Here is a 27,350-nt window from a genome sequence, read left to right as displayed (position 1 = left end):
CTGCAGGAAGGGTGTTGCTGACTGCCTGTTTTTTCAGTCCTGTTACAAAGGCAGCCATTGACAAATGTCACCAGCTCTTGCATTCAGCTGCCCCATCTCCTAGTAAACACTACATTTCCAAGTGGATTATGGTTCTGCTTTTAACTTCAGAGGCAGTGGCGATTCCCCTACTGCAACACAATGAAAAATGCCTTTGAAAGGTTTCTAAGCAAACTGTTTAGAGGAACCAACAACAGTATATCTGTGTCTTGGTTACTGTGATAGGGGAAGCTCCAAGTCACTCCAAGATTGCTCACTCTTGCCATAGTAAATGAAACAAGAGCTACAGAAGGAAATCTCTTCTGGGAAGTGACTTCTCTTTATTTCTTTGCAATGCTGCTGCTGTTTTGGTTATGAAGTTGCTTTGCTTTACTCTGTCTTTCCCAGCTATTTCCCCATTTTCATTTAGAGGCACACTTCCTCTTGGTATTGTTTTCACGAGGTATGAGATGCAGAATTACTGCATCAAGTTTTCTGCTTGAGGCTAGGCACCCAAGAAAGAACAGGCTGCCATGAGTACTGCACCAGTCGATGCATCCCAACCATGACCCTAGAGAAAAGACTAGGTCCTTGACTTGCCAGGAACAGTCAACGTAGGCAAAGAGTGCAGAATACCATGCAATTGTAATCTCTACTGAAGCTGTGCTCTTCATTGTTTTCCTATCCATTAGCAGACCTTGATACCTTGCAGTGATCCTTGGGGGCTAACTTTGCTCCTAGAGAAGTAATTCAGAAACTAGGGTATTTGCAGAACAGCATGTCCCCTGAGCTTTATAGCACAAGCGGATGCTGATCCTTGCCATGCACTCACTCCAGCTAGTTAAACTGCTACTGAATTTAAGGATACAACCTTGACCTCTGTCCCCCAAAGGTGGGGTATCGGACCATGAAATCATTTCCATCCACATAAGTAATTCAGATTGGCATCAGACAACCAACTTTATGGGCAGGACTGGTAGATCCTTGGAATACCTTCTTATCTGAAGTCGTGAGACCTATTCAGATGTGAGAGGCATGAAGTTCCTGATATATGCAATTTAGTTTGGCCTTGGTGACCAGTATCCTGAAGCCCTTGCTAGACATTTTATCTCAGTTAATTCCTGCAGCCCCTGACTTTCACCAACAGGAGCAATGCTATTCCTAAAAAGTAGTAACGTTTTTTGTCCTTTTGTGCATGATGCTACGAACAAAAGTATTAGCTGCCAATTAAACCTATTTCCCCTAAAGAACAGAGTAGAGAGCTGAAATTAGCTTTTGAGACTTCTGCCAAGTATTTCATGTTAGAGAAGCATTCGTCTTCCAGATTTCATGTTCTGCAAGGCAACTGCAATTCCAAGTCTATTTAGCATGCACAGCTCCAGCAGATGTGCAAGTGTTTGTCAGCTGTATGAGGGATGAGTTTCCGATCCCACCTTCCAGTCTAAAAACCAGAACTGCTGCTGCAAAAATTTATCTCATCTTCAAGAGTGCTTTATCCCAAGTCCCTTTCATATAGCTTATCACTCCGCACACACAAACACAGCAAAAAAAAAAAAAAGGCTCAGGGAATATCCAAAGGTCTACTGTGCCTTTTCAAATCAAACAGTGAATCGATAAAGCTATAAGTAAGCGTTTACAGTTCTCAAGACAATATACCTGAAGCTATTGGAGACCACAGCAGAAATTTCTCACTTTATTAAATTTTATGATGGCTGAGTTGACTTTAAATCTTTCTGATCCAGGACTTTGCAGCCTTGTGTGGAGTACTGAGGAGTGTGTAGTGGTAGCTTCAAACATTTTCCATGCTGGTCATCAAAATTCAGCTGAGGGCCCAAGGATAACGACGTGGTGGTATTTGTAACAGCTCAGATGATTGAGAAAGGAACAATTAACAACCCATGACATACTTCCATCTTACTTCATCCAGCCAGCTCTTCTGAAAACTAGTGCCAAAACTTCACTGCTTTTTTGGCCCTTAAGATCTGGGACAATAGCAGTCTGCTGCATTCTGTATTTGACTAAGGACAGGGTAGAGACAAGTCTGCATCCTAGCCCCTTGCCTGCAAAATACAGGTCCTTCATATCTGCAGCTTCCTCAAGTCAGTTGAGTTTGAGCAGACCTACGTATATATCTGGTTTTGCATTTCAAAGTAGTGACACCAGTTTAAAAATGTAGACAAGATAAGGTGAGGCTAAGCCTTGAGGTCTTTCAGCTTTGTATGCTGTCTGAAATCATTCCATCCCATACTGGGGATGCGGTCGTTTTTCCACCATAGGAACACTTCGGGGATAATAGAGCCCCAGGAGCTGTTCTAGAAGTAACAGCTGAGCTTTCTTTGAAGGCTGTGATACTTGTTTTTTGACTTTAACTGAAGCGCTGTGCCTAAAATACTCAAGACCTCTTTTGACAGCTATTGCACTGCACTTGACCTCTCTTTTTAACACACTGTCCACCTTCAGATGCGAGCAAAGGAGATCAGCCCTTCCCTCTTCAAGTGTCAGGAAAGCTAAGGCAAACTTTGCAAAAAACTCAAGGGCAGGAGAAAGAATCTAGTCAGCCTCTGAAGAGCAGAAGAAATGTTTTCCAGCAGAGAAAATACATCTGAGTCTGTACATCTGAGTCCTCACAACTGATGTCAGCAGATTACTGTGGCACTTACAGAAACTGTGCCTATGAGCAATGTCCAGCTTTTGGAAGCTTTCCTTTTCAAATATTTTGGTGTAAAGCTGATGGTAGGGGTTTTTGTTTGTTTGTTCTTCAATTGGTAACAGTCCCTCATGGCCGTGATCCTACTTATTTTTCAAACTCTTCTATTCTTCATTTCCAGTGAGTTGGTCTCCCTTTAACATGCATACAGTCCAATCACAAGACCTTCCTTCCCCTCCTAAGCACACCAGCAAGGCCAGCCGCATTATTTGCCTTCCTACCAGCAGACAGTTAGTAAGACAACTCCATTTTACACAGGGCATCTCTGGTGAAGGGTGAATTTCTGATCCCTCTGGGCACTACATAATGGAAGGCCGTGGGACCAGGGCTCAGACCCTCTCAGCAACAACAAAAAAGCTATATTATAGTTAATATTTTGTAATATCAGGCTTTAAGAGTTCATCCTGCATCTTGCTTCATGGATTGTACACGAGCTAATGAACAACGAAGAGAGGATTCTGCCACTGAGATACCGGAACTGTGCATAAAAGAAATCATGCTATTTGTTTTGAAGAAAGGGATGTACCCTATGCAGGGAAGGATTTATACTTCTCAAGTAGACACCTGCGGTGGTTTTACTCGGCTGGGACACCTCAATCCTAGTCACTTCCATCCACATGAAGAAGCACTCCTTACACAGGATTTCTGGCACTTGCTGGATGACTAGGCACTATGTTGATTGAGTTGGCCTTCCATGGTATCAAACCTGTACCTCAGGTTGTGTGGCTTGACTTGGAGCAACTTACCTGCCCCAGAATGCAAAATTTCAGAAAACCCTTCCTCCTGGGCAGGTACCCAGCGGCTCCCAGACTGATTGTTGTACCAGCTCATGCTGTTGGCTCCACGGCTGTCAGTAAGCTGGAACCAAGTGCAGCCGACGCAGTTCGGGTCTGGGAAGCCTGCAAGGACCCACCTCAGGACCTGCAAAGCCAGAAGAAGGTTCCTCTGACATTCACATAGTCGGTAGCTAATCCAAGCACGTAATATTTGCTCCAGTAGAATTCTATCAGCAAACCTCTGGCTATTTATAAAGCAGTAGAATCAATAGGCTTTACAGTAGTATCCTGCTCTGTCTGTTAAGGATGTGCATACTAAATGGCATACTGAGACAGAGCTCAGCTATTCAGGGGGATCAGGCACAACATTTTGAGCTGCAGGTTGAATATTCTTGACAGCAAGCACAACAGGGAAACTTACTTTTAAACAGTAACAGCTAGGGAAGCTTTCAAAGTTTAGGACCTGAGGTCCTTTCTCTAGTTTTAGCGTTCTGAAGGTGACCTGAAATTTGGATAAGTCCAAAGCATTTCAGGATGAAGCTAACTCCACATGGAAAACAGGACTTTACTTTGTCCTTTACCTGATTTAGATCTAATGAGTATGATTTTGGCACCCTAAGTTCAACTAAAGGTTGCCTCCTTGCTAGAAGTTTAGTACTAATGGACCTCCCTATCTGTAATAACTGCTGAGCACTCTCCAGGAGTTCAAATTATTATTGTATCACATTTCAATTAATTACACTTTTTCCCAAATTCCTTTGTAGCAAGTTGATGGCAAGTTACTCTGGAATGAAAAATCTTGCCCAGCTTAGCGAAAGCAATGCAAAGCTTCATTCTATCCTGCGATAACAGTTCTGTAATGGGTACACAGGAAACAGATTTTCCAGTTCACTATGTACTTAGCAGCAAGAAACTGATGAGCGGGGTCCCGCGGTACCATTGTGATATTGAATGTAAATCTCACCACTGTAAGGAGTTTGTTCAAAGCGTAAAATCACAGAGGACATGGTTTGTTTGTGTTTTTTTTTTTTTTTAATTTATTATTATTTTTAAATGTTAATGTTATGATGCGTGGCTGGCGAAGGACTTTTGAACTGCAATTAGTTACCGCAGAAGGAATAGCCTGACTTTAGCAGCCGGGAACATTTCCAGGACTCCACCATTAAGCCCAGTTAATGAACAGAACTAGGTCAGACAAACCTGGTCAAACCATAAGCAAAATGTGACAGTGGAAATGTGCCAAGAGCCCCTCCTTGTCTCTAGACAAATAGTCCACGGGATCTTATTACATCTTTGTGAGAAAGCTATGGCTGCTGAGAGGAGGGCATATAAGGCGACGCACACAAGCAGTGAGCACCAGCCCCTTCTCAGGGAATTCTGCCCAGGATCTCTGCACGGACTGCACCACACTGCAGTGCAGGCAGGCCACAGGAGCCCTGTGTCTGCTAAGAAAGGTCATTTTGAGTTATGCTGACGTCCAATGCACACAGGAATAAATGCCGTCAACAGAACTGCTGCCATCGGTACAAGCAGCAGGGCTCTCCTCCAGATGTTGTTGCTGGGAGTCCAGAGCCATCCTGCGAGCACAAGCACCAAAGTGGGCAACCCTGCTGGCCCACCACGTCCTCCCATGGAATTTGGTGTTGCCTCTACCCCTCAGCCAGGAAGCCTTTTGCACAGCTACAGCTGAGTGCCTGCTGCTCCCTTCTCAAGTGACAGTCTGCTGCCCGCTGTTTTTTTGATATTAGCACTGAGAAGCAGGACAAGATCCAAGCAGCACACACAAGTATCTAGGGCATGTAGGGAAGTACCATGACCCCCCTGACTACCATCTTCAGCTTCGTTTTCATGCTCTTTCACACCCCTTCACTGTTTAATGATGGCTTGCCCTCTTCCCCAAAACAAGAAAGAAAGTTTTACTTTCCTAGCAGACAAATGTGGAGATAGCTGTGCTCTGCAGCTGCGTGTCTCAAGTTACTATTTAAAATATGCAATCTGTCACCTGCGTTCCACATCAGGGGATGCTGAGTTAGCTGTTTTTGCAGCGTCATGCTCTGTGGGATAAGCTGCACGCGATCTTCGCCGACAAGTGAGCACATGGTTCTGATTTCTCTCTTGCCTTCAGACCAAAGAGAACATTTGTGGCAGCACAAAGCCTGTGAAAACTCCTGTGCTACCTTCTTCTTCTGGAAAGGGACAGGGAAGTGCCAGTGTAGATCATGACCTCAGTCACACCAGGAATATCCATACAGCTCTTTAGACCTTCAGAAGTGGAGCGCTCTTGGTGTCTCACCAACGTATCTTGCTGTGACAGTCCTGGATCATCATCTTCCTTGATAGTCACCTACAGGTCCTTGTAGCATAGCATCCAGGTGACAGTTTTGCCAGACTTAGTTGTTTTGACGCTCTGTATCATTTTCTCATCCTGTTTCTCATTCCTTATCACACGATTTTAGAGCATTATCCATGCAATATGCAAAATTGAGGTCATTGTTCTGGCAGATTAATTTGAACTAATCTAGAGTGACCTCTCCTATGTTTTTTCTGCATGAAATCAGGAACACGTTTGAAAGTTCAAAGGTGAGCGTACAGGTTTCCCTAATATTTAAAGCCCTGCCAGCATATACCACAGCTGAAGTGAGATCTGAGCTTAACATGGAATTATGTGGTGGATCAAATATTGATTCTCTGTCAACAAATGTGACAACAGGAACAAGCTCAGAGTCACTTTCAGTGTAATCATATTTAGCGATGATAAGGCTCAATAAAGTGCTGAGAGCTCAACGCTGTCCTGAGTATTCTGGAACTGGGATATGAGGCTGTCACTGAACCCACGCTGGTATAAAATTCAAGATATTAATCTGACTCAAGGGTACCAATATCACCAGGCACATAACCTACAATCAAACAAGTATTTTACTGTGTATTGTTCAAGTCTTTGCTGAAATGAAGCTGTCTAAGCTTTGGATAGCGTGCATAGAACTTAACGCTTAAAACCATTGTTCTTTCATCATCTGAAGAAGCCATTTATTTTCACTGTGAACATTTCAAGTCCTTGCTTTAAGACTAAAACACAGGCTTTTATCAGCCTGAGCAAAGCTGCAGCACAGCTCCAGACCTGAATAATGTCTTTGGTTTCATGCAGATGATAGTTCCATAAATCTGTAAATACTGCAGATGTTTTTACAGAGAAACTAGATTAATAAGAATCACAGAATCATGGAATCAAAGTATCATGGAATCACAGGATCCCAGACTGACTGAGGCGGAGAGGGACCCCCGGGCCCACCCGCCCCAGCCCCGCTCCAGCAGGGACACCCCGAGCAGGGTGCCCAGCCCCACGTCCCGGCGCCTCCTGAAGCTCCCCAAGGAGGAGACCCCACAGGCTCAAAGGGATATTCTTAGTTCATTGCTCTGCAGCAGAATGCTAGCATGTCGTTCACTTCTAAGCAGAAGACATTTAAAGGAGGATTACTTGACATTGCAAGGAATTTGATCCATGCCCCCTCCTTCAGAAATGCAGGTTGTTTTTGCCATCCTATCTTTTTTTTTTTTTTTAGCAGATTTAGTATAAAATAGCATTTTCCCAGTTATGACAGGAACACTGAGGAACAAGCTAGTGCTTCGAAAAATGCTTGTTGTTGCTACCCCATAATTAGTATTGTTTGAACTAGTTGGCATTTATCCTAGAATAGATTTCACACTCTGTGAATGAGGTTAATTCATTAGTTACATTTGTTTCAAAGCCTCTTGAGCAATCTAATCACTCCGTAATAGTAACTGACTAACCCAAATCTTTACCCTGTAAAATAACGTCGTTTATTACCAGAGGAAGAGTAACCTATTTAAGTTCTATACTGACATTTCACTGCAGAATATGACAAAAATTATTCAGGAACACCTGATGTTTCCATATTTGCTTTCCATATAGGTTTCATTTCCGTTTTTATGGCAATGTCAGTATCAGTAGGCACAAAGATGCATCTCTAACTCTCTATCACCTGTTTTTTTCCAGACATGCCCTGCATATTAAGCACAATACTGCTCATACCAAACATGAACAGCTAGGGTGTAAGACCATGAACAAGCCACAAAGCAGGCTAAGTGAACTGAAATCTTGCTTACAACTATCAGCTAGGATTCTCTTATAACCATCCTCCCTTGGATGACCCAGGAGTACTTATATTCTCCATTCTGTCACCTAATCCCCTTTCTGCTAGGTCTGCAAATGAGCCTCTGTGTCTATTTATCTGTGATGTTTGAGTGTACTTACACCAAATCCTGTCACAGATCAGGACAGGATGCTTCATCTCTTCTCAATCAACATTTCAGCTCCTGGTTTAGGAGCTGAAACTCAGAGCTAGTCCTGTCTAGTTCCCATTTCATCAGTCAGGAAAGCATGCTCCATCATGCAACAAAACAGCAGAGGAAGGTAACGGTTCATGCTCAAAGGAAATTCCACGAGAGTTCCTCATTTCCAAGATCTGTATATAAACATCAGCTGCATGGATTGTGAACCCCATTTGTAACTTCTTGGTGGAGGTTTTCTACAATCACACTTTCATTAAGGTCTAACTGCTTCTTGCTTTTTCCTGGCATGCTTGGGCTCAGCTCCAAAAGCAAAATTTAATTGTCCACATGCTTTAAGTCCGAGTTTACTAATTGCATATCCTCAAAATTCTTTCCCACACTTTCTGTAGAGTTAGGCCACTGGGAATAGCATGAAGTGCATAAACAGAGTCATCTGATAGGAGCTCGAGCTGTTTGAGATGTTGATTCAATGCTGCTTTCCACTTGCTGAATACCTTCAAGGAATAACAGTACCGAAATCATAATGAAACCATGTAATTTAGCTTTCTGTAGTCACGGCAATGAGTGGATTTGTCAGATAGGGAGGAGGAGTAGGAGGCTGGCGCAGATGGCACTTTGTTACATACCTAACCACAAAGCCAACTCTGTGGGAGCGTGGTGTGATGGGAAGCTCATCCTTGGAGAGCTTTCACCTTCAGAAAGGAAAACTGGGCTGAGCTCCAGTGCCAGCACGGAACGCTAACCTTTCCTGGGACCGCTCTGTACGCTTCACTTAAAGCCCATCAACCCTTCTATAGTTGTAAAAAAAAAGTCTAAAAAAAAAATGATCTAGGTTTCATGACCTGCCCAGGTTCAGAGATAAGCACCAATTTCAGCAGTCATATCACCTTTGACAAACACAGGCCACGAAAAGCTGCGAAGTGCCCCAGCTAGCCATGTCCCAGACCAAAGTAAAACTAGATTTGTTAACGCTCACAGCGGTGCTGTCAAAGTCATTCTCTTTCCCAGTTCACATTAAAGGATGATGGAACACTTCTGATGCCAGACTCCCTAAAGCCGTTTAGTAGCTGAGAGATGTATCCAGCATCGCTCTGTGCATCACGAGCAGCATTTAAGGATAATCTCTACTACAAGCACAGGAAAATATTACTTATTGTTACAGCCTTCTCATGTGAGAAATCTGAGTAGGCTGCAGTAGTAGCTTATATTTTGCTTTAATTTTACACGGCTTGCATACAAGCTGTAGCAGCAAAAAAAATCAGGATAGCAAAAGCCTCATAGAAGGCCTATGGATCATAGCATTAGAGAAGTATTATTAACACAGGGTTTTCATGCTCCAATTATTTGCATGTAGTAGTTGCATTTATTTGCAGTTGACACTACTCTGGCTGGGAATTTTTTCGTGCATCTTAGCCTCCCATGAATTTTAGAGCTGGAAGAATACAAGGCGTAAGGCCGCAGTGGAAATAGTCAGCCTCACATGCAGCGGAGGCTCCTGCTTAACTCCCTGCTCTACTCTTGACTTAGGCATTTTCCGGAAGGACCAAGTAATGTGAGGTACTTCCTCTGCTCCAGATCAGGATGGAGGGAAGAAAATGACAGCGTTAGAGCTTACATTTACTAGCTTTCTACATACCATTAACTTATTCAAACAGTCTAAGGTAAATGAAAGCCAAAATCCTCTTATGCTTCACAAGTTATCCTCATTAATACCGTGTTTAGTTCCCACTAGTTAAAGCCGTGACTATATTTCTCTTAAAATTTTTGCTGTCTACTCAAGAGTTTCCTACTAGGATTAGAAATTTAAAACAAGAAAGCTAATAAAAAATACCAATCCCTATTGAGAAAGAAGATGGAAGAGAACACAGCCATCTATGAACATTATTTGTCCTCTCCCCCTCAACTATTTGAAAGAGCAGAAGACAACTCACACAGTAGTCAGCAATCAATACTGAGAAAGCTTTAGTCCTTCAGCTTGAATTAAAGACTTCCCCATTTGAGAATCAGAATGGGAAAATTGGCAGTAAGTGGTTCTCTGTGGAAAAATAAGTGTTCTTTAGTAACCACTGGTTGCTGCTTCCTCACCCGCCCCAGGAAGCGGGGACAAGGGAAAGCCACCACAGGGATGCCCTGGCTGCACTGTGCCATTTATCCCCTGGTGACATGGGGATATCACTGAGGCTATCCCACACTGCTGGCACCCTGGGGATGTAGTGACAAGCCACAGTGTTGCAGTCTCCCTCTCCCCTACCAGGTCCCTACTGTGTTCCCATCTGCAGATAACATACTTGGAAGTCTTCCTGGTAGAATTCATAGGCACAGACCCAGACGAGCAGACTGGGTTTCAGAGGTCCCTCCTCTCCACCCCCATCCCTGTCCCCTTCACTGGTTGCTGGCGGAAAGGCAGTTCATTTCATACACATGTGAGGGTGAAGGCTATTTGCTGTTAATTAGGCAATGTCAGTTCTCCAAGTAATATATTCAGTAGTACCCCAAAACTCCATCTCGCTTCTCAGCTTCAGTTTTCACCTCTGTTGTGTAGTTTTGTTTGTTTGTTTGTTTTTGTATGTGTGAGCCATCACATTGAGAAGGTTAATACCCAAGTGTTACTGGGACTATTTGCAAATGAGACACTAGTTAGTACGTGTATGGTACAAATTGGTAGCAACTGCTTACCTCAGGCATAATAGCTGATGTATTACGTGGCAGAATTCACTGAGAGGCAATTGACAGAAGCAGCACCACAGCCATTATCTGAAGGATCTTCATCATCCACTTACATTCCCAGATGGTTTAGAAGAGAAAAGAAAACAAAGCAGTTTGACTTTTTTTTTTTAATGTAGCTCAATGAACTTGATATATATGTTAAATTTTCAAAATCTTTGCCTCCTCTGTCCTTAAGACTTAACATTACCAAATAACCAACTGTCAAGACAAGGATTACACAAGAAGATATTTTTAAAACCACAGAAAATCTAGTTACAAGTATCATAGCAAAACAACTGCATTGAGAAAAGAGCTTAACAGCTCTGCGAGGCCAGAGCTGTATGCCCAAATAATGACAAACTGTTTAAGCATTTTGGCAAAAATAAGTAAGTTACTGAAATTATTCTATTCACTGCTGTGTTATATGTCAGTAGAGCTAGTGGATACAGTTTTCCTGAGACTATCCCTTACCAAGGTGTCCTCATGCTAAAATGTTTCTTCTGTTAAAGTTTGCTTCACATTTTACAGTTTTGGAGCTTAAATCCATAAAACAATGATCCTAAATATGAATTTATTGAGGTGAATTCCCAGCTGTGTGTATAGCTAGTTTGAAAATAATTTGTTTTACTTCATAATACTTGTTTTACCTCATAATAATTCTTTGTGCTAGTGACAGCAATGTTTCATCGCAACATCATTTTTTACTTCTTTAACAGGGAGTGTAGTGATAGGACAAGGGGCAATAGTTTTAAACGGAAAGAGCAGAGGTTCAGATTAGACTTATGGAAGAAATTCTTCCCTCAGAGGGCGGTGAGGCCCTGTCCCAGGCTGCCCAAGGAGCTGTGGGTGCCCCATCCCTGGCAGTGCCCAAGGCCAGGCTGGATGGGGCCTGCTCTGCTTGAGGGGTCCCTGCCTACGGCAGGGATGGCACTGGGTGGGCTTTGAGGTCCCTGCCAACCCAAACTGTTCTGTGATTTGTAATTTACCTGAAGTAGATTAGATATTTATTACAGAATCCCAGAATGGATGAGGTTGGATGGGATCTCTCAAGATCATCTAGTCCAACCCCTCCCTGCCGAGCAGGATCACCTAGAGCACATTGCGCAGGATGGCATCCAGGCAGGTTTTGAATATCTCCAGAGAAGAAGACTCCACAACCTCTGTGGGCAACCTGTCCCAGTGCTCTGTCACCCCCGCAGCAAAGAAGTGAGCAGTTATTACTGCTCTAGGTGTTCCTGCGTGAGAATAGTGGCATTTTTAGCATTCCTCTTTCTTTTATTGGGACCACGATCAAGTTTTCAGGGCAATTCTACACACTTTATCATACGTACAATCATAGAATAGAATCATAGAATCATTAAGGCTGGAAAAGGCCTCCAAGATCATCTGGTCCAAACATCCCCCTACCACCAGTATCACCCACCAAACCATGTCCGCAAGCACCACGTCCAACCTCTCCTTGAACACCCCCAGGGACGGTGATGCCACCATCTCCCTGGGCAACCCATTCCAATGCCTGCTGCTCTTTCTGAGCAGAAATGTCTCCTCATTTCCAGCCTGAACCTCCCCTGGTGCAACTCGAGGCCATTCCCTGTGGTCCTATCGCTGGTTACCTGTGAGAAGAGGCCGACCCCCAGCTCCCCGCACCTTCCTTTCAGCATGAATTGCAGTTACAACTTCTTAAACGCTCAAGTCAGCGCCTCGCTGGCACCGAGCCGATTACTGCATTTATCGTTAATCTGACAGGAGCAAACTTAGCGACGTGATCCCGCGGCCTACATTTCCCGGCGCGCCCCGCAGCGGGCACGGCTGTGTGACGCAGGGGAGGGGGGCACGGCCTGCGTGTGCGTGAAGGAGGCAGAGGAGAAAGACGGGGGGCGGAGGGGGGCAGCCCGGTCCCGGGGCGCGCGCCGAGCCGTTAGGACCGTTACGGCCGTTGGGACCGTTGGGGCGCGAGGGGGTGAGCGCGGCGCTGAGGGGAGGGGAGGGGAGGGGAGAGGGGGGGCCGGCCGCAGGCTGCCGGCGGGACCGGCCGCCGCCACGGAGGTGAGGGAGCGGGGCCGGCGGCCGGTCCGCAGCTGGCAGGGGGCCGCCGTCTCGCCCTGCCCCGCCGCCATGCAGTGAGGGCGGCCCCGGCGCTGCCCCCCCGGCCCGGTCCCTCTGTGGCGAGGCGCTGCCGGGGAGCGGGGGGGGCCCGGCGGGGCGGGGAGGGGACGGGGACGACGACGAGGAGGAGGGGAGCGGCCGCACCATGAACTACCAGCAGCAGCTGGCCAACTCGGCAGCCATCCGGGCCGAGATCCAGCGCTTCGAGTCGGTGCACCCCAACATCTACTCCATCTACGAGCTGCTGGAGCGCCTGGAGGAGCCCGTGCTGCAGAGCCAGATCCGCGAGCATGTCATCGCCATCGAAGGTGAGCCTCTGCCCCGCGCCGGCTGCCCCGGGGTGCCCCCAGACCCCGTGAGGCGCTGGGTTTTGGGGGGCCCGGCTGGAAAGGGGGGCTCGGTGCCGCTCCGAGAAGTTGCTTTGCTGCCCGCTTGCTGCTGGCGTGCAGGCAGAGCAGCATCCTGCGAGCACCGGGGTAAGGTGAGGAGGACGATGCCTGCCTTCGGGAGAGCTTGAGAAAAGGAGATATTCGGTGTTCCGTACGGCTCCGATCGAGACACTGAATGTACAGCTTCCGTTTCAGTGTTTCATTGAGTAAACAAGATGTACAACCGTATCACAGAGCAGTAGTCCATGCGATAGTATAAAAAAACAAAAAGCAAACCCGCAGGTTCAATAGCAAGATGGAGATAAGTCTTCTAAGCGTAGATTTATACGTATCTGTCCTCAAAGCAGCGCTACAGATGCACATCCTAAGCAGTTCAAGAGTGCAAAACAAGAAAAAATCGCGCTGGGAACTCTGTAGATATTTTTCTTAGCTACCACTGGAGTTAAAAAGAGCAAACAGTATTGGCTAAGAACGTGTCTTTTAAGAAGAGATCTTTGAGTTATTTTGCGTAGTCGCTTAAAGCCTTGTATTGTGTGCTTTTGCCATTGAAGTAGTCTGCCGCTGTTTTGGAAGGGATTCGAGTGAGCAGAGTGTGATGTATAGCATCTGAAATAGAGAGCTGGTTACAGCTATCAGGTTTTGATGGCCTCTATCCTCCTTAAAGCATATGTCGTAAAGAAAGTAACTGGGATTTGTGACTTCAAAAGCTAACCGATTCATCTCACTGGAGCCGTGCAGCTTGAACAAACAGGCAACGTGGTATTAAACACAGGTACCATCAACATTTTAGGGGGAGGGGGCAATAATCCTTGTTAGTGTCCTGCATAGCAAGCTGGGGAGCCTGGCAGCGCCTGTCACGTATTGAAGAAGGCAGTTTGATGAACGGACTTGACTGGGGACTGAGTATGCAGTAGAGGTTTCTGCGTGTTGCCTATTGTACTTGTCACTTGTTGAGATGATGATGAGTGGCTGTCAGCTTCTGCGCCCCTCCTGGGAGTCCTTCCATTTGCTCTCTGCTTTCACGGAAGAGATGGAAACTTAATATATGTTGTGGGAAGGGGACACAGGCACCACTGTTCCTTTCGCAGTACTGCTGGTGTTTGGATTTCTGTGGGATAGATGATGTCCTTCAGGGAAAAAAAAAGATATATATTTAGTGGTAATTAATGCATGTTTTTGTGGTTCTAAATGTCATGTTTCTTGATGCTTAGTGATGCAGCCAAGCTTGTGCAGAAGTGGGAGGAGGATGTGAAGTGTTCTCTGTAGTTATCTTCGTAGCATGTGACTCGCGTTTGTCTTGTCAAGTATTAATGGCTTGTTACCTAACTGTAGCTCCGTTCCGTTGTCACTCATAAAGGCTCTAAAAACAAAACAGCAGCCTGCAAATGTCTTTCAAAAGCAAAGCTGATGAGTAAAATTTTCGGAGACAGTTTGCTGTCTAACTTGCGTTGGACACTGAGTCATGCAACCAGCACATCTGATTCATGGGAAAGATTTATCTAGAAAAAGTGCCTATTTTAGGTCATTTTTCATTTGGAGGGCTCTTGGAGTAACCCTGAATTTTACATATATGCAATTTTTAGTAACAACAGCAAAAAGAAAAAAGGCAAAAAAGATTCACCTCTCTCCTGGATTACAACTGCACCAGGTTGTGTATTTTGGTAAACCTCCTTTGACTATTTTTCTGTGAAATTAGCTCTTAGCTTTACATGGTAACTTCTTATTGCGTGTTTGGAGAACTTGGAGGGTCTCATCTGTTTTGCTGCTGTTGCAGTCTCGTAAGTCCTTACTGAGCTGCAGAGTTGAGTGTTGTAATGATAACTCCCTAACTCACATGAAGCCTTTTCAGTTCAAGGTATTCAGCTTTTTTACTGATAGTGAGGAATTGTGGTGTTGGCACGTGGCTGAGATGAGAAAATATTAAGTAACTTTGTGCTGAAATAGTTTTTTCCAGTGGAAAAAGAAAACGTACCCTTTAAAGAAAAGAATGTGGTCTCGTTAGTTCAGGCTGCTTTAAACCGTAACTCCAACCAGCATGTGCGCCTTGATCAGCTCCAATAATTCTTACTTGCTCAAGAGAGGTTTTATGGATCTGGAGGAGAACACACTTGGAATCTAAAGCAGTTTGAGACTTAATTCAGCAAAGTACACTATTACTTATTCTCAGAATTTCTTTTTTGTTGTAGATGTCACTGGCTTACTCAGTCTACTATTAAAAAAAATAAATTATTGGCAGTGTAAACTCCTTTCTAGGCTTTGAGCTCTGTTAGAGGAGTGTCTGGGCACACTTTCTGGATCAATGACTGTTGCAATAATGTGAAATGAAGCTGGTCTTCTAGCAGCAATGATTCTTCATATTCAAGGACAGGAGTTGTATCTAATCCTAAGAGAGCAACTGCTGACTGCTAATTGTGTCCTGAATTGATGCTTTGATTTGATTTGATTTTTTCAGAGATTTCTTTCCTTGTGTTGTCCTGAGTTTGGTGTGGTAATTGCTAAAGCATTTGTGTGATATTGGTTCGTTAGTTTTTCCACATAGGATAAAAGTGCTAAGAGCTGGTTACTTTCAGGTTCTTGCATTTCACGGTTGCAGAATTAAATTTGAAAATTGAACAGAAGTATGTTTTTTGTTATGAAATCCATGATAAGTAACCAAGCAACTTCAGATGCTGTCACTTAGGCTGTTACCTGTTCTGTGGCTCATGAGCTGAGTTCTATGAGTAGAGGCATCAGTACTTGATCAGCATTCAACGGTTCTTGGATCAAGTATGTAGAGTACTTATGAACAGAGAGAAGGAAACATGAGTAGACTTCAGCAGTCCTTAAACTGCTGGAAACACCACAGATTTTCAAGACAGGATGCTCTCAAGGTGTGAATGTAGTTATGTAAGGGTAGGTAACAGCTGGATGTATCAGTTCCCTTTTCTCTTGTCCAGAATGAGGCTAGTGCTGTGTTGCTATAAAATTTGAAGAATGATGCAAAACCAAAGAAAAGGAGTGAAGCAATCTGAAAATTTTCTAATCCTTCATGAAATTACGTTAAAACAACTAAACAGTGTCAATGTCTTCTTCTTGGCTGATAGTCCATAAAAATTCTTTTGCTAATGTACTTAACTTGTTACTAACAGGCACTAATGCAGCAGGCGTTGAGCATCCAAAATAGTTTGCTATCCTTTTGCGCAGTGGCAAGCCTGTCAAAACACTCTGCTTCAACACGGGGTTTGAGCAGATTTTTCTAACTACGGGGAAGACAAGAAGTATCTTGAATCCTCTGCTGATAAAACAAAGCCTAACAACCACGCTTAAGATACTGGCTTCAGTGTGCCCTGACAGTGATTTGAAGATCTCTGTGGTCTGTGGGTTTTTTTTGAGGGTTTTTAGAGGTTGTTGCTTTGAATCTTACAGATGCTATACCAAACGGTGCTTAGCTATGAAGAGCTTTGCGCCAGAGTATCTTCTTGTGATTCCTATTTTAATCTTTCTGTTAAAGAAGAAGGAAAAAAGAAGGAATTTCAAAATTGTTTTGTGAATGCTAATTTGGGTTTTGAAATTATGATTATTAACTATTTCCCTTCAGTCTTGGGACTTCAGAAGTCATCTCAATCTTAGAGAAAAGATGAGGTCTGTATACTTGGAAATAACATGTTCAGGGCAGTGCAGAGATTGTGGTGCATTGGGGAGTGGGTGCTGGAATGTGGTGGAAGGTATAAATAAGCTGTGCTTTATTTTTTCTTCAGTCATTTTTAAATATGGTATTTTTTGATAATAAAGAAACTTACGGTTGAGTGAAAGCTCTTGAAGTGCAGGTTAGGGGCACCTGTCATTGCTGTGGGTCTCAAGCTGTGTTTTGTTCCCTGCCATGGCCCTTCTTTCCTTGGAGCCCTCTGCTTCGTGACTCCTTAAGTGCTGGTACTGGGGGGCGCCGTCTCACAGAAGTTACGTTCGCTTCTGGGTTTGAGATAACGGTAGTATTTTAACACATCTTGAGACTGAGCAATGAGACAAATTGGGTGAATGTACTGTTAAAAAAAAAAAAAAAAAAAGAGTTCTGCTGTGGAATATGAGTCTACAGACAGAAATGACAAGGATGCCAGCGATCAGCCTGTTTTGTCTCCCTGTTCTGGAAGGGAGGCTGCAGCGAGGAGGCGTGGGTCTCTTGGTAACAACGGATAGGATGTGAGCAAGAAGTCTCAGGTTGTGCCAGGGGAGGTTTAGATTGGATGTGGGGAAGGATTTTGTCACGGGCAGGGTGGTTGGGCACTGGAAGGTGCTGCCCGGGGGTGGCAGAGTCCCCGTCCCGGGAAGTTTTTGGGATGTCGGGTTTAGGGATGGGGTTTGGTGGTGGGACCCAGTGGGTCAGCTTGGTGGTTGGACTCGATGACCTTGAAGGTCCTTTCCAACCTATGATTACTTGTTGAAAATACGGGATTTGTCTTTAACTTGCCTGTTTGTGACGAGGCAGGGGTGAATCGCTGCGGTGAAGTAGATGCTCCTTAATAACGTACAGGGAGCTCGTGGGAGGCTGCCAAGGCTGTCCTGCAATCAGCTTTTGCTGAGAGCGGTATCAAAGCTGCAACTTGAAAACGATTATAGCCACTCTGAAAGCTGAATACCGGGCACCCCTTTTACTTAGCCCTTCGGTTGAAACAGACTTAGGAGATCAAGCATTTGTGTATCTCCTTGCAAGCAAATAATTTAAGTCAAGCTACTGGGGAGGAGAGTTTGGGAGTATGTTGTAGTATTTAAATAAGTCAATGGAATGGTGGTGTAGTTTAGATATTTAAGTGTAAATGAGCAAAGCTGAAGAAACAAGTTTTGCATAAGACAGTGGCATCTTGAAACCTTAATACTAGTCACCCTGTTCAAGCTGTTTTACTGCTGTGCTTTTTTAAACTGTGGATCAGTCTATGGGATTTGTAGTGATAAAGCTGATACTCCAAACGTAATGAAAAATGATGCAGACCCATTTCATATGGGTGCCAAAATGCTTTAAAATGGTTTTGGAGGCTGATTATGACATCTTAGCATGCAAAACAAGGGTAATTTTTGCTCGGTTTGCTTTTCAGGTCTGCAAAATAAATAATTTAAGATGTAGTAATTTGTCTGGCAGGAGTCTGTAGTCTTGCACTGAATTTTACTTTGAGGAAAACTTTTTGAGGCAGTGTCTGGGGAACAGTTTCGTAGCATGGCCATCTTGTTTCAGATTTGTGGGAGAGAGGGCAACAGTAGAGCATGCTAGCAATGTGCTTTTTTGTGTGTTCTGTTCTGTTCTGTTCTGGGGGATTCAATTCATGTGGTTCAGTCAGATGTAGGGAATCCAGTCAGCCAGCACCTTGAATATCGTGCTCAGTTTGGGGCCCCTCACTACAGGGAGGTGTGGAGATGCATGAGCGAGGACTCTGGGAAGGGCCTGGAAACGAGGCTGGGAGCGGTGGCTGAGGGAGCCGGGGCTGCTTCGTCTGGGGAGGAGGAGGCCGAGAGGAGGCCTCGCGGCTCCCTACAGCTACTGAGAGGAGGCTGTGGCCTGGCGGTGCCCGTCTCTTCCCTCAGGTGGCAAGGAGATGGTCTCAAACATTGCAACGGGCAGCCTGGGGCACTGGTGGGATCCCTGTCCTGGGAGGTATTTAGGAGCCGTGTGGATGCGGTGGCTGGACTGGATGTTGAAGGTTTTTTCTAACCTAGGTGATCCCATGAGTCTGTTACCCAGGGTGTGAGGTATCCGCTCTCTAGCTGTGAACTTCACTGTGTGGAGCAAGGGGGTTGAACCTTGCAGCAAGTGATGAAAACTGTGAAAATACCATGTATTCCATTAATTTGCAAATACTTATGGGGTATACTTAAAAGTAGCCCATCAGACTACAGTATAAAATGGAAAAAAAAAAGCATACTTTTTTGGAGAACGGTGGAGTTTGGGAATGGTGCCAGGCAGATGAAGAATGTCTCCACAAACCTCAGGAATACTTCACTCTCTGCTGCATCACAACTGGGAACTTGTTTTGTCCCTACCAACGAGAAGGGTAAATGGCGCTGTTGGTATTTAAGATAACACGAGTGCAAAATAACGTAGTAGCTGAAATAGAGAATTCATTTGCATCTTAACTGTGTGACCTTTTGCTTACAGCGCTTTTAAAACATCGTTTCTGCAATTGTTGTTTTTTGTGTTAAGGTTACCCTTTCTGACTTTGATACAGACAGCCTTCTACCATTTGTGGAAAAAATCTAAAATGATTTCATACAGTCAGTGAAAATTACAGGGGATAAAGTTCCCCTATTCTGAAAAAAGAAAACATTGCTTTAAATGTTTTTGGTAATCCTAACCTCTGTGAGAATAGGAGATTTGTCTTCTGTAATATTAGTTTTTGTCCTTGACCAGCTTCAAGGACTGCTTGTGCTTCATGTTACCCGTACTGACAGGGATCTATGCTAAGCTTCTCTTTTGTGCTCTGGCTTGTCTTTATAACGTGCGATAATTGAGCAAGGACTGCTGGATATGGACAGACTGCGGGATGTTGCTCACTTGTTTTAAGGGCTTCTGGGAATTGGGCACCATCAGGACTTAAATATGGCTTCATGGAGAGAGACATCTCCGTGTGGAGCCCTGTGGCGAGGCTGTGCAAGTGCCCTGCAGGGGCTGCTGCCTGGTGGAGGCTGGAATATTGGGGGCCTTGGGACAAAGATCCCAAAAGGTCCAGGACCAGGTTGGAGCAGGAGGCAGTGACACAGAGGAGGAGATGCCGCAGCTGTCCCTCTACCTGTGACTTCAGCAGACCTGTGCACCGCTGGGTCCACGGCGGTGCTGAGGCTCCCTGGGATGCTGCAGCTGGCCGCAGACCCCTGGGCACATGAGGAGGATGAGGGCTCTAACCCCAGGTGTACCCTTCGCCCCCGTCCAACCCCACTCCAGCCTTGGTGTTTTTCATGAGGTGCTGTGTGGGGACACCCCACTATGGCTCTGGGGCCTTCCTGGGAGTGCAGGGCTTAGACCGGTTTGGTTTGGGGTTGGTGCTGGGAGCCCTGCACCCAGGCTGAGGGTGCTGGTGTGGTGAGCTGTGCCTGTACCCCAGTGGGAGAGCAGCTTGGCTCAGGTGCCTGGATCCTTCCTGGATGCCTGGTCCTTTGCCAGCCTACCATACTAGGGGAGGGTATCTGGGGGGAAGATTAACTTTTTCTTTTAAGAAAATAAAACTAAGTTCTCAGCACTGGTAAGTGTTGGGTCCAGTGCTGAGTTCCTCAGTACAGGAGAGACCTGGAGCTACTGGGGGGAGTCCAGTGAAGGGTCACGAAGATGCTGAAGGGTCTGGAGCACCTCTCCTTTGAGGGGAGGCTGAGAGAGCTGGGGCTGCTCAGCCTGGGGGAGAGGAGGCTCAGGGGGGAGTTCATCCGCATCCACAGACACCTGAGGGGAGGGCACAGAGCACAGAGCCGGGCTCCATCCAGCGGTGCCCAGCGCCAGGCCGAGAGGCCCTGGGCACAGCCCGGAGCCCAGGAGGCTCCCTCTGAGCACCAGGCAGCACTTCTGTGCTGGGCGGGTGCCGCAGCCCTGGCACAGGCTGCCCAGAGCCTGTGGGGTCTCCTCCTTGGGGAGCTTCGGGAGGCGCCGGGACGTGGGGCTGGGCACCCTGTCTGAGCTGAGGTGGGATGGAGGAGGTGAAGCAGTTTCACTGAAGAGTTCCTCCCCAGGGGCAGGACTCTGCACCTCTCCTGGTTGGACTCCCCCAGGCTCCTGCCTGCCTGCCCATCTCCGCGGCCTGTCCCTCTGGGGGTGGCTGCGTGGCCCTCTGCTGCATCAGCTGCTCCACAACGTCTGCAGATGTGCTGCGGGTATGCTCTGCCCTGTCATCCAGGGCATTCATTAAGACGTTAGATGAGATCAGAGCCAGCCAGTATTGACCTCTGGGGTGCACAGTTGGTTACTGGCCTCTGTGATGGCAAAATTGTTAATATTTCAGAGGGAGAGGTCTGGCTAAGAAGCTTATCCTAACTAAAAGAACATTCCTTTGAGCTCAAAGCCAACAGTCTGTGGTTTTCCCAGCTCCCTGCTTCTGAGCTAAGACAATACTGGGTGTGCCACTCCTGTGGGCTCCACCAGGAGCCATCTCTCCCAGTCCTCCTGTTATCACTGATTGATTCCCTAGAATTGTGGCAGTTAGCAAGCTTCTTAAGGAGTCCATCCCTTCCAGGGATGCATACCTGCCTTTGTTAACACCGAGATGATTGTTTTTTCTCACCTCTCTCTTCAATCAACTGGCAGAGAACAGGGAAGCAGAGGATGAGATGGAAAATGCAGCATTAACATGCAGTGAAGGGAGAGGGTTCAAGGGTGTTCATAAACTCTCCAGCCTGAGGGTAGAGGGTGGGGAATAGTGATAAGATTAAATTTCTTTTAAAAGGATGTTGTAAAGTCAAGAGTATTTCAGTTCCCCGTATCTATACGGAATGATTTCAACAACTTTTTAAGTCTTCTGGACAGCTTTTGATCCAAAGTTGTTTGGAGTAATGTGTACTTCTGTGTAATTGTGATAAGGTTATAAATATTGCACAAATTTTGTGAATAACCTTAGAAATAAGGTAATAATAAGATGTGGTCTCGCATTGTTGTGCTCAGGCTACCGTGGAAATGTGACCTCATAGAAAGTTCCACTTTGTAATTACAAATGTAAGAGGAAGCAGGCATTGTTGGATTCCCTCGTTCGTAGTGCATCCATTGTGGTGCAGCTGACAGCCCCAGATCTTCCTGGAAGTGTTTAGTGTCTCTTTTAAAAAGAAGATGGAAGCAGATGCATTATTTAACCGGTCTATACACATCCAATCTCATTAATGCTATTTCAGGCTTCTGACTAACGTCGTCTTTGGAGGCTATGCAATGCCACAGATGAAGGGGTATTGAGATGACAGTGCATTTCCAACTCAGTGAGCGGCTTGGCTTTCTTTTTCCCCCCTGTTGCTTCACTGAGCCACTTGAAGAAGCAAGCACAAAAATACAGGGTTGATATGACTGAGGTGTATAATTTTTGTGTCTTGTGTAGTAGCTTTATTTGCTTACATACTTGGGTAATGAATGTAAGCCTAATGATTAGACAACTATTTTATTTGCTAATTTCCCCTTCTATGCTTAAGTAAATAAATACAGGCAAGCAAAGTGACTCTTGCGAATGCTGTAATTGAGTCTATAGCTTTAGCTGTATTGCAATACATCTGTGGGCTTTTTATTTGTTTACTTATGAGAAGCTTCAGACTTGTATTGGTTTTTATCTTTTTTTTTTTGGTGTCATTTTGAGGGAATTGAAGGGCCATTTATAGCCTAGATGAAAACAATTGGACATAATTTAATATGAAAACTGGAGGAAAATTCTCCTTAATGTGAATTTGGTAGTGTTTACAGTTTCTATTAAGCTAAAACTGCAGATGATGTTCTTCCTGTTAGTAATTTTTCTATGAATTTATACCACTATATCTGTACTTCAGAGCTACAACTAAACGTGAGCCAGCAGTGTGCCCAGGTGTCCAAGAAGGCCAATGGCATCCTGACCTCCATCAGAAGTAATGTGGCCAGTGGGGCTAGGGGAGTGATCATCACCTTGTATGCAGCACTGGTGAGCCTGGGGTCAGGGTCCTGGTCTCTTCCCTCAGGTGACAAGTGATAGGACACGATGCGATGGCCACAAGTTGCATCAAGGAGGTTTAGGTTGGGCATTAGAAAGAATTTCTGCATGGAGAAGGAGGTCAGGCACTGGAATGGGCTGCCTGGGGAAGTTGTGGAATCGCCATCCGTGGCGGTATTTAAGAGACGTGAGGATGTGGCACTGAGGGACGTGGTTTGGTGGTGGGAGGTGTTAGGTCAGGTTGATGGATGGATGGGGTGATCTTGCAGGTCTTTTCCAACCCAGATGACTTTGATTCTACGTTTTTCAGTAGCAGAACCAGGAGGACACAGCAGGATAGGTACTGTTGCAGGATATTTTAGCATCCTGTAACCAGTACTGTGAGAATGTGCAATTTCTGTTATTTCACTACTTCACTTAGCATGCTCAGAAGAAAAGCCAGGAAGCCTGTCTTTTAGGTATCACAGCAACTGTGTTCTCTAGGGGAAATGTGCTAAAAGCATGCCACTGGCTGCCAAGGCAGCAGTCATTTAAATGTATCCCACTCAACTTTGCAAATGTTTGTGTATCGGAGTTAACTAATTGTGAACCAGAAGGAAGGCTTTTTGCATCACTTGGTCAGTAACCCAAGAAAGATTTCCTGTTTTTAATCCAGCAGTGAATTTCACCAGAGATACCAGCCAAACTCAGGAAAACACACCCAAACCAGAGATGTGGGGAAAAGGAGAGAGATGTTGAAGGCTGTGTATGGATTGATAAAGCACACAGTTGAAATAAATCTCCAAATGGTCCCTCATTTTCCCTGTTTTCTAGAGTGTCACAGCCAGAATTAGTCATTCAGTGAACCTACTTGAAGTGGTTTGAAGCTTTATAATCATTTTAATGTCACGGAGACAAAGATCCAGTCGTCTAGTCAGCCTTCCTGTAGCAGCTGTCCTAACACTCCAGCTCGGTGAAGACAGGGTGCCAACTATAGCAGTCGTGACCTGCAGTATTTCTGGTTATGAGCTTGCCCTGCTAAATTACCTGTATTGCTTTCAAAACGTTGAGCTGCCTGCACGGGATACAGAAGTTAAATTTTCTTATGGATTGTATGGAAAGCATTGTTGCGTAATATTGGACTTAAATTTGTTTGAACTATGAAGAAGCAAGCCTTTGGTTTTATTGCCTTCCCCTCTGCCTGTGAGGTGAGATTACAGTATAAAGGGGAAAAAGCATTCAAGAGTGTTCAACCCTTTCCGAATTGAAAGGAAGAAGCTTTCTTGGGTTTCTTTGCAGAGTATTTGAGAGACAAGATTTGTATGTGGGTGTTTGGAAAGATATAGTAAGAATTGAGAAACTGGAATTGATGGAAAATAGAGTGTGAGGACAGCAAGGAAGGCAAGGGAATGACAAGCGTAGCACCGCAAATGCTGAAGCAGTTGTGGCATGGGTCATTTGCTAGAGTTTAGACGCCTGCATGATGGAAGCCTGGTGTGTGTGTGTGTGTCACCTAGTACGTGTGGCTTCCACTGCTGCAGCTGCAGTCTTCTGTTCTGCACACTTAATGCTTTCCTCTTGAGCAGCATAACTGATGATACCAAGACTGATTCGGTTTGTAAGTTAGATACAATGAGGCATTTCAGTTATCAGCTCCAAGCGGCTGCCTTCTGGGAAGCCTATTTTTAATGCAGTGGGATTATCCTGACACAGGGGATAGATGCTCAGCTTCTCACAGCACTTGTCCTGAAGGGTAGATGGATCTAACTGGAGACTTGATACTATCAGTGAGATATAAAATGTTCTAAAAAGGTAGTGAGTGACTATCCCTGGAGATGATCCTGACTGATTTTGGCTGTTAAAATGGGGGCTTTGCTGTTTTCACATTTCCGTTGTTAGCGTCATAAGAATGAAAAGAATTCAAAATCCATTGTAGGGAGGGAAGGAACAAAACCTCCTGAAAACCGTGCCTTCAGAAGTTTTGAAGGAGTATGAAGGAGTAGTTGAGCTGACATTTGATTTTCTACTTAGACTTGAATATTGCTCTCTCTTCTTTTTAAGCCTAATGTGATGAATGAGTTAGGCTTTAGTGTCTAAATGCTTCATGATATGTTAAGATGAGATAACTAATGCTTCTGTCATAGTAAGCCGTTACAGTCTTCGTAGTACTCATGATCATCTGTAGCATTGGCGGGCTTTTATGATCAGGCAAAGGTGGAATGCTCTTGGAAAAAACACAGCTAGGGCCTAGGAAGCGGTAGCTGAAAGTCAGAGACAGGATTTCCATGATGTGAGCCAGTGACCTGCTGTCACTGCTGTTCAAGGTGCCAGCTCTCAGGTTCTTCAGAGAAAGATGGGCTGTGTGCATCTCATTTGGATAACTTCATTGTTAGGAGTAGAACAAGAACAGCAGCTTGGAAAACGAAAATAGATGTGGGCATTTGATGATGAAAATTCTGATAAAGCAGTTACTAACCATTTTGTTGCTAATTGCATGGTCCCTGTTTTTGGCTAGAAGGTGTTACTGGCTGTGTTGCCAAGGGTACGTGTGTCAGCTAGGAAAAAAACAACCTAGTATATAACGGCAATGAAGGAAAATAATGTTCCTTTCCTTGTGTGAATATAAAATCAGTGATGTAGTAGAGGTTTTCCATTTTTTTTTAAGCATTTATAACAAAGCCTTGTAAGTATTTGCATAATTTCAGCTTTTTGAGTCTTTCTTTTTTTTTTTTTGGTATCATGAATAATGCTGAGTAACAGTGCTCCCAGTTCTCCTTCAAAATATGTTCCTTCTGGAAAATTAATTTTAGGTTGTTGTTTGAGGTTGGAGTTGAAAGACTTCTGTGGGTCTCTGTGCAAGCTTCTGATCCGTTTGCACACGATGTTGACAGTGATGGGTGGCAGCTCTGTATTACATGAAATTGTTAAAATTGACGATGCTGCTGATACGCTCCAAATATTAAGAAAACCAATAGCTGGAGCCTTATCGCATTTACAACTCTTCCGTAGTCATTGATCATCTTACTATGGCAATTCAGCTGCTCCAACATGAATCTGTAGGTTGGAGTTCAGTAAGAGAAGGCAGGCAGAAATAGAAGCAAGTTGTGGAAAGCTAGTCCTGTACCCTGTTGGTAATGCATCTGTTTCATTGCTTTCCTAATGCAGAAGGAGACTTCGATTTTAACCTGTGTTAGCTAACCTTTGAAAGTACCTCACTGCTGTGGAACTGCAGCATTTAGTAGTGTTCAGATGTATAACGGTGTGTTAGCTTATGGATGGGGCTCCTCTTGCGAAGCTCTATTTGCATATGGTGGAGCTGACCAGAAGCCACGACTTGCTTGGGGCTAGAGATGTGTTGAACGCACAGGTGCATGGCCCATGAGGGGAGGGAGAGAAGTGGGAAGAGGGAAGGGAGGTGCATTAATCCTCTGGTGCCAGCAAGGTGGGGGCACAAGTATTGACAGTTGGCACCTGCCTTGGTAATGCTGAATGCGTTTGAAAGACAGGATTATAGCTGAAGTCAGGAAACCTACATGACTCTTTTTTGGGGCATTATGCGTGTATAAAAAGACAGTACTTCTCAGGGAGTATTTTGCTAACTGGAACATCTTGCTTCCTGCGTAATAGAGTGAATTCGGTTAGAGGATTGCTGGTTTGATTTATTATGCTAATTGATGAGGTAGTTGATGTGAACTGCATGTACTTATTACTCACTTGCCAGCAAACTCCAAATTATCTCAGAAAAGCTTTTAAAATGGAGCATTGCATGTTTTTTAAACCTGGTCAGTATACAAATACAAGCAAGCCAGAAGCCACCAGCTGTTCGTAAGTGCTCAATCTAAGTGTGACCCATTTTAGTCACTGGAATATTTCAGGGAAAGTGAAGTAGCTTTAATGTAGTCTCATACTTGTTCTTCACAGTATTTAAGCAACCCTGGAAGATTTTTTCAACTTCTTTCTTCTTCAACTGGACCGCTACTGTTATCTGTGTAGTAAAAATAGAATACATGAAACTTGACTGGGCATTTTTTGATAATAAAAAGTATGACGTACCATTTGAATTTGTATTCAGGCATATGTGCCAGTCAGTGCAGCAGAAATCCCAGTTTCATAGGAATAAAACTGGGGGTAACTCATGCAGTGGTATTGAGGTCCTAAGAGTGTCAGACATTTGTCTGACTGGTGAAGGAAGCGTTCATTAGATATTTTACTTAATGGGCAAACATTCAACTGTAACACCAGATGGAAAGCTTTTGTATTTCTGGGCTGATAGGGGAAATGTTAATGTTAGATTATGGAATGCAAGAGGCTAAAGAGATGACTTATGGACATGTAAATGAGGAAAAATCTGAGGAGAACTCTGTAATAGCCGATTCTTTAGTTTTAAGAGCTGTGTGGGCTGCTGTCTGTGCAAATGGGGTAGCTGGGCAGAGCCTCCTTCCTGCTGGACTGTAGCTCTGCCAGGTGCTGCGTGCATTGTGTTAGCTGAAAATTCCTGTCCAACTGAGGTTTGACAAAACATCCATCCACCTACCTTGAACTTGATATTCCAAAGAGATTTAGACACGTGAATGAATTCAGAGCTTCCTGATTTGAGGCTTGCTGTGGGGGCAAGCCATTAGGCACTGAAGTGAGACTATGAACAGCTGAAAGAGGCAGTCAGTTGGGAGGGAAGAATGCACTGAGGTACTGGTGGTGGGCTGGGACTTGAATGTAGGCTGTCAACAGCAAAGTACCTTGGTGACCTAAAAAGTAC

At 44.8% G+C, this 27,350-nt stretch overlaps 2 protein-coding genes across 9 annotated transcripts in view; one reads left to right on the top strand and one right to left on the bottom strand.

Annotated features, from left to right (window-relative positions):
- Nucleotides 1-12,295, bottom strand: part of TRPM8 (transient receptor potential cation channel subfamily M member 8) — a gene marked incomplete at its 5' end in the record, with an annotated part of 141,129 nt that extends 128,834 nt beyond the window's left edge. For 2 of the 3 annotated variants that reach the window (XM_080600173.1, XM_080600171.1), the window contains 2 exons: nucleotides 10,489-10,587; nucleotides 12,132-12,294. Coding sequence is in view for 1 of the 3 variants with exons in the window: in XM_080600171.1 (XP_080456297.1) it covers nucleotides 10,489-10,497 (9 nt within the window). Of the gene's footprint in view, nucleotides 1-10,488; nucleotides 10,588-12,131 lie in introns of all 3 variants that reach the window. The other variant, XM_080600185.1, reaches the window with a different exon arrangement.
- Nucleotides 12,296-12,595: 300 nt separating this feature from the next.
- AGAP1 (ArfGAP with GTPase domain, ankyrin repeat and PH domain 1) overlaps nucleotides 12,596-27,350 on the top strand; it is a 373,475-nt gene continuing 358,720 nt past the window's right edge. For 2 of the 6 annotated variants that reach the window (XM_080600161.1, XM_080600158.1), the window contains exon 1: nucleotides 12,596-12,932. In XM_080600161.1, the coding sequence (XP_080456287.1) occupies nucleotides 12,770-12,932 (163 nt within the window). In that variant the 5' untranslated portion in view covers nucleotides 12,596-12,769. The remainder of the gene's footprint in view (nucleotides 12,933-27,350) is intronic. The other 4 variants (XM_080600166.1, XM_080600165.1, XM_080600167.1 and 1 more) reach the window with 3 other exon arrangements.

Source organism: Anser brachyrhynchus (genome assembly GCF_964034855.1).
Source record: "Anser brachyrhynchus genome assembly, chromosome: 7".
In the NCBI taxonomy this organism is placed as follows: Eukaryota; Metazoa; Chordata; class Aves; order Anseriformes; family Anatidae; genus Anser; species Anser brachyrhynchus.
Note: the sequence above shows the minus strand (reverse complement) of the source record. Positions and strands in the feature narration are given on the sequence as shown.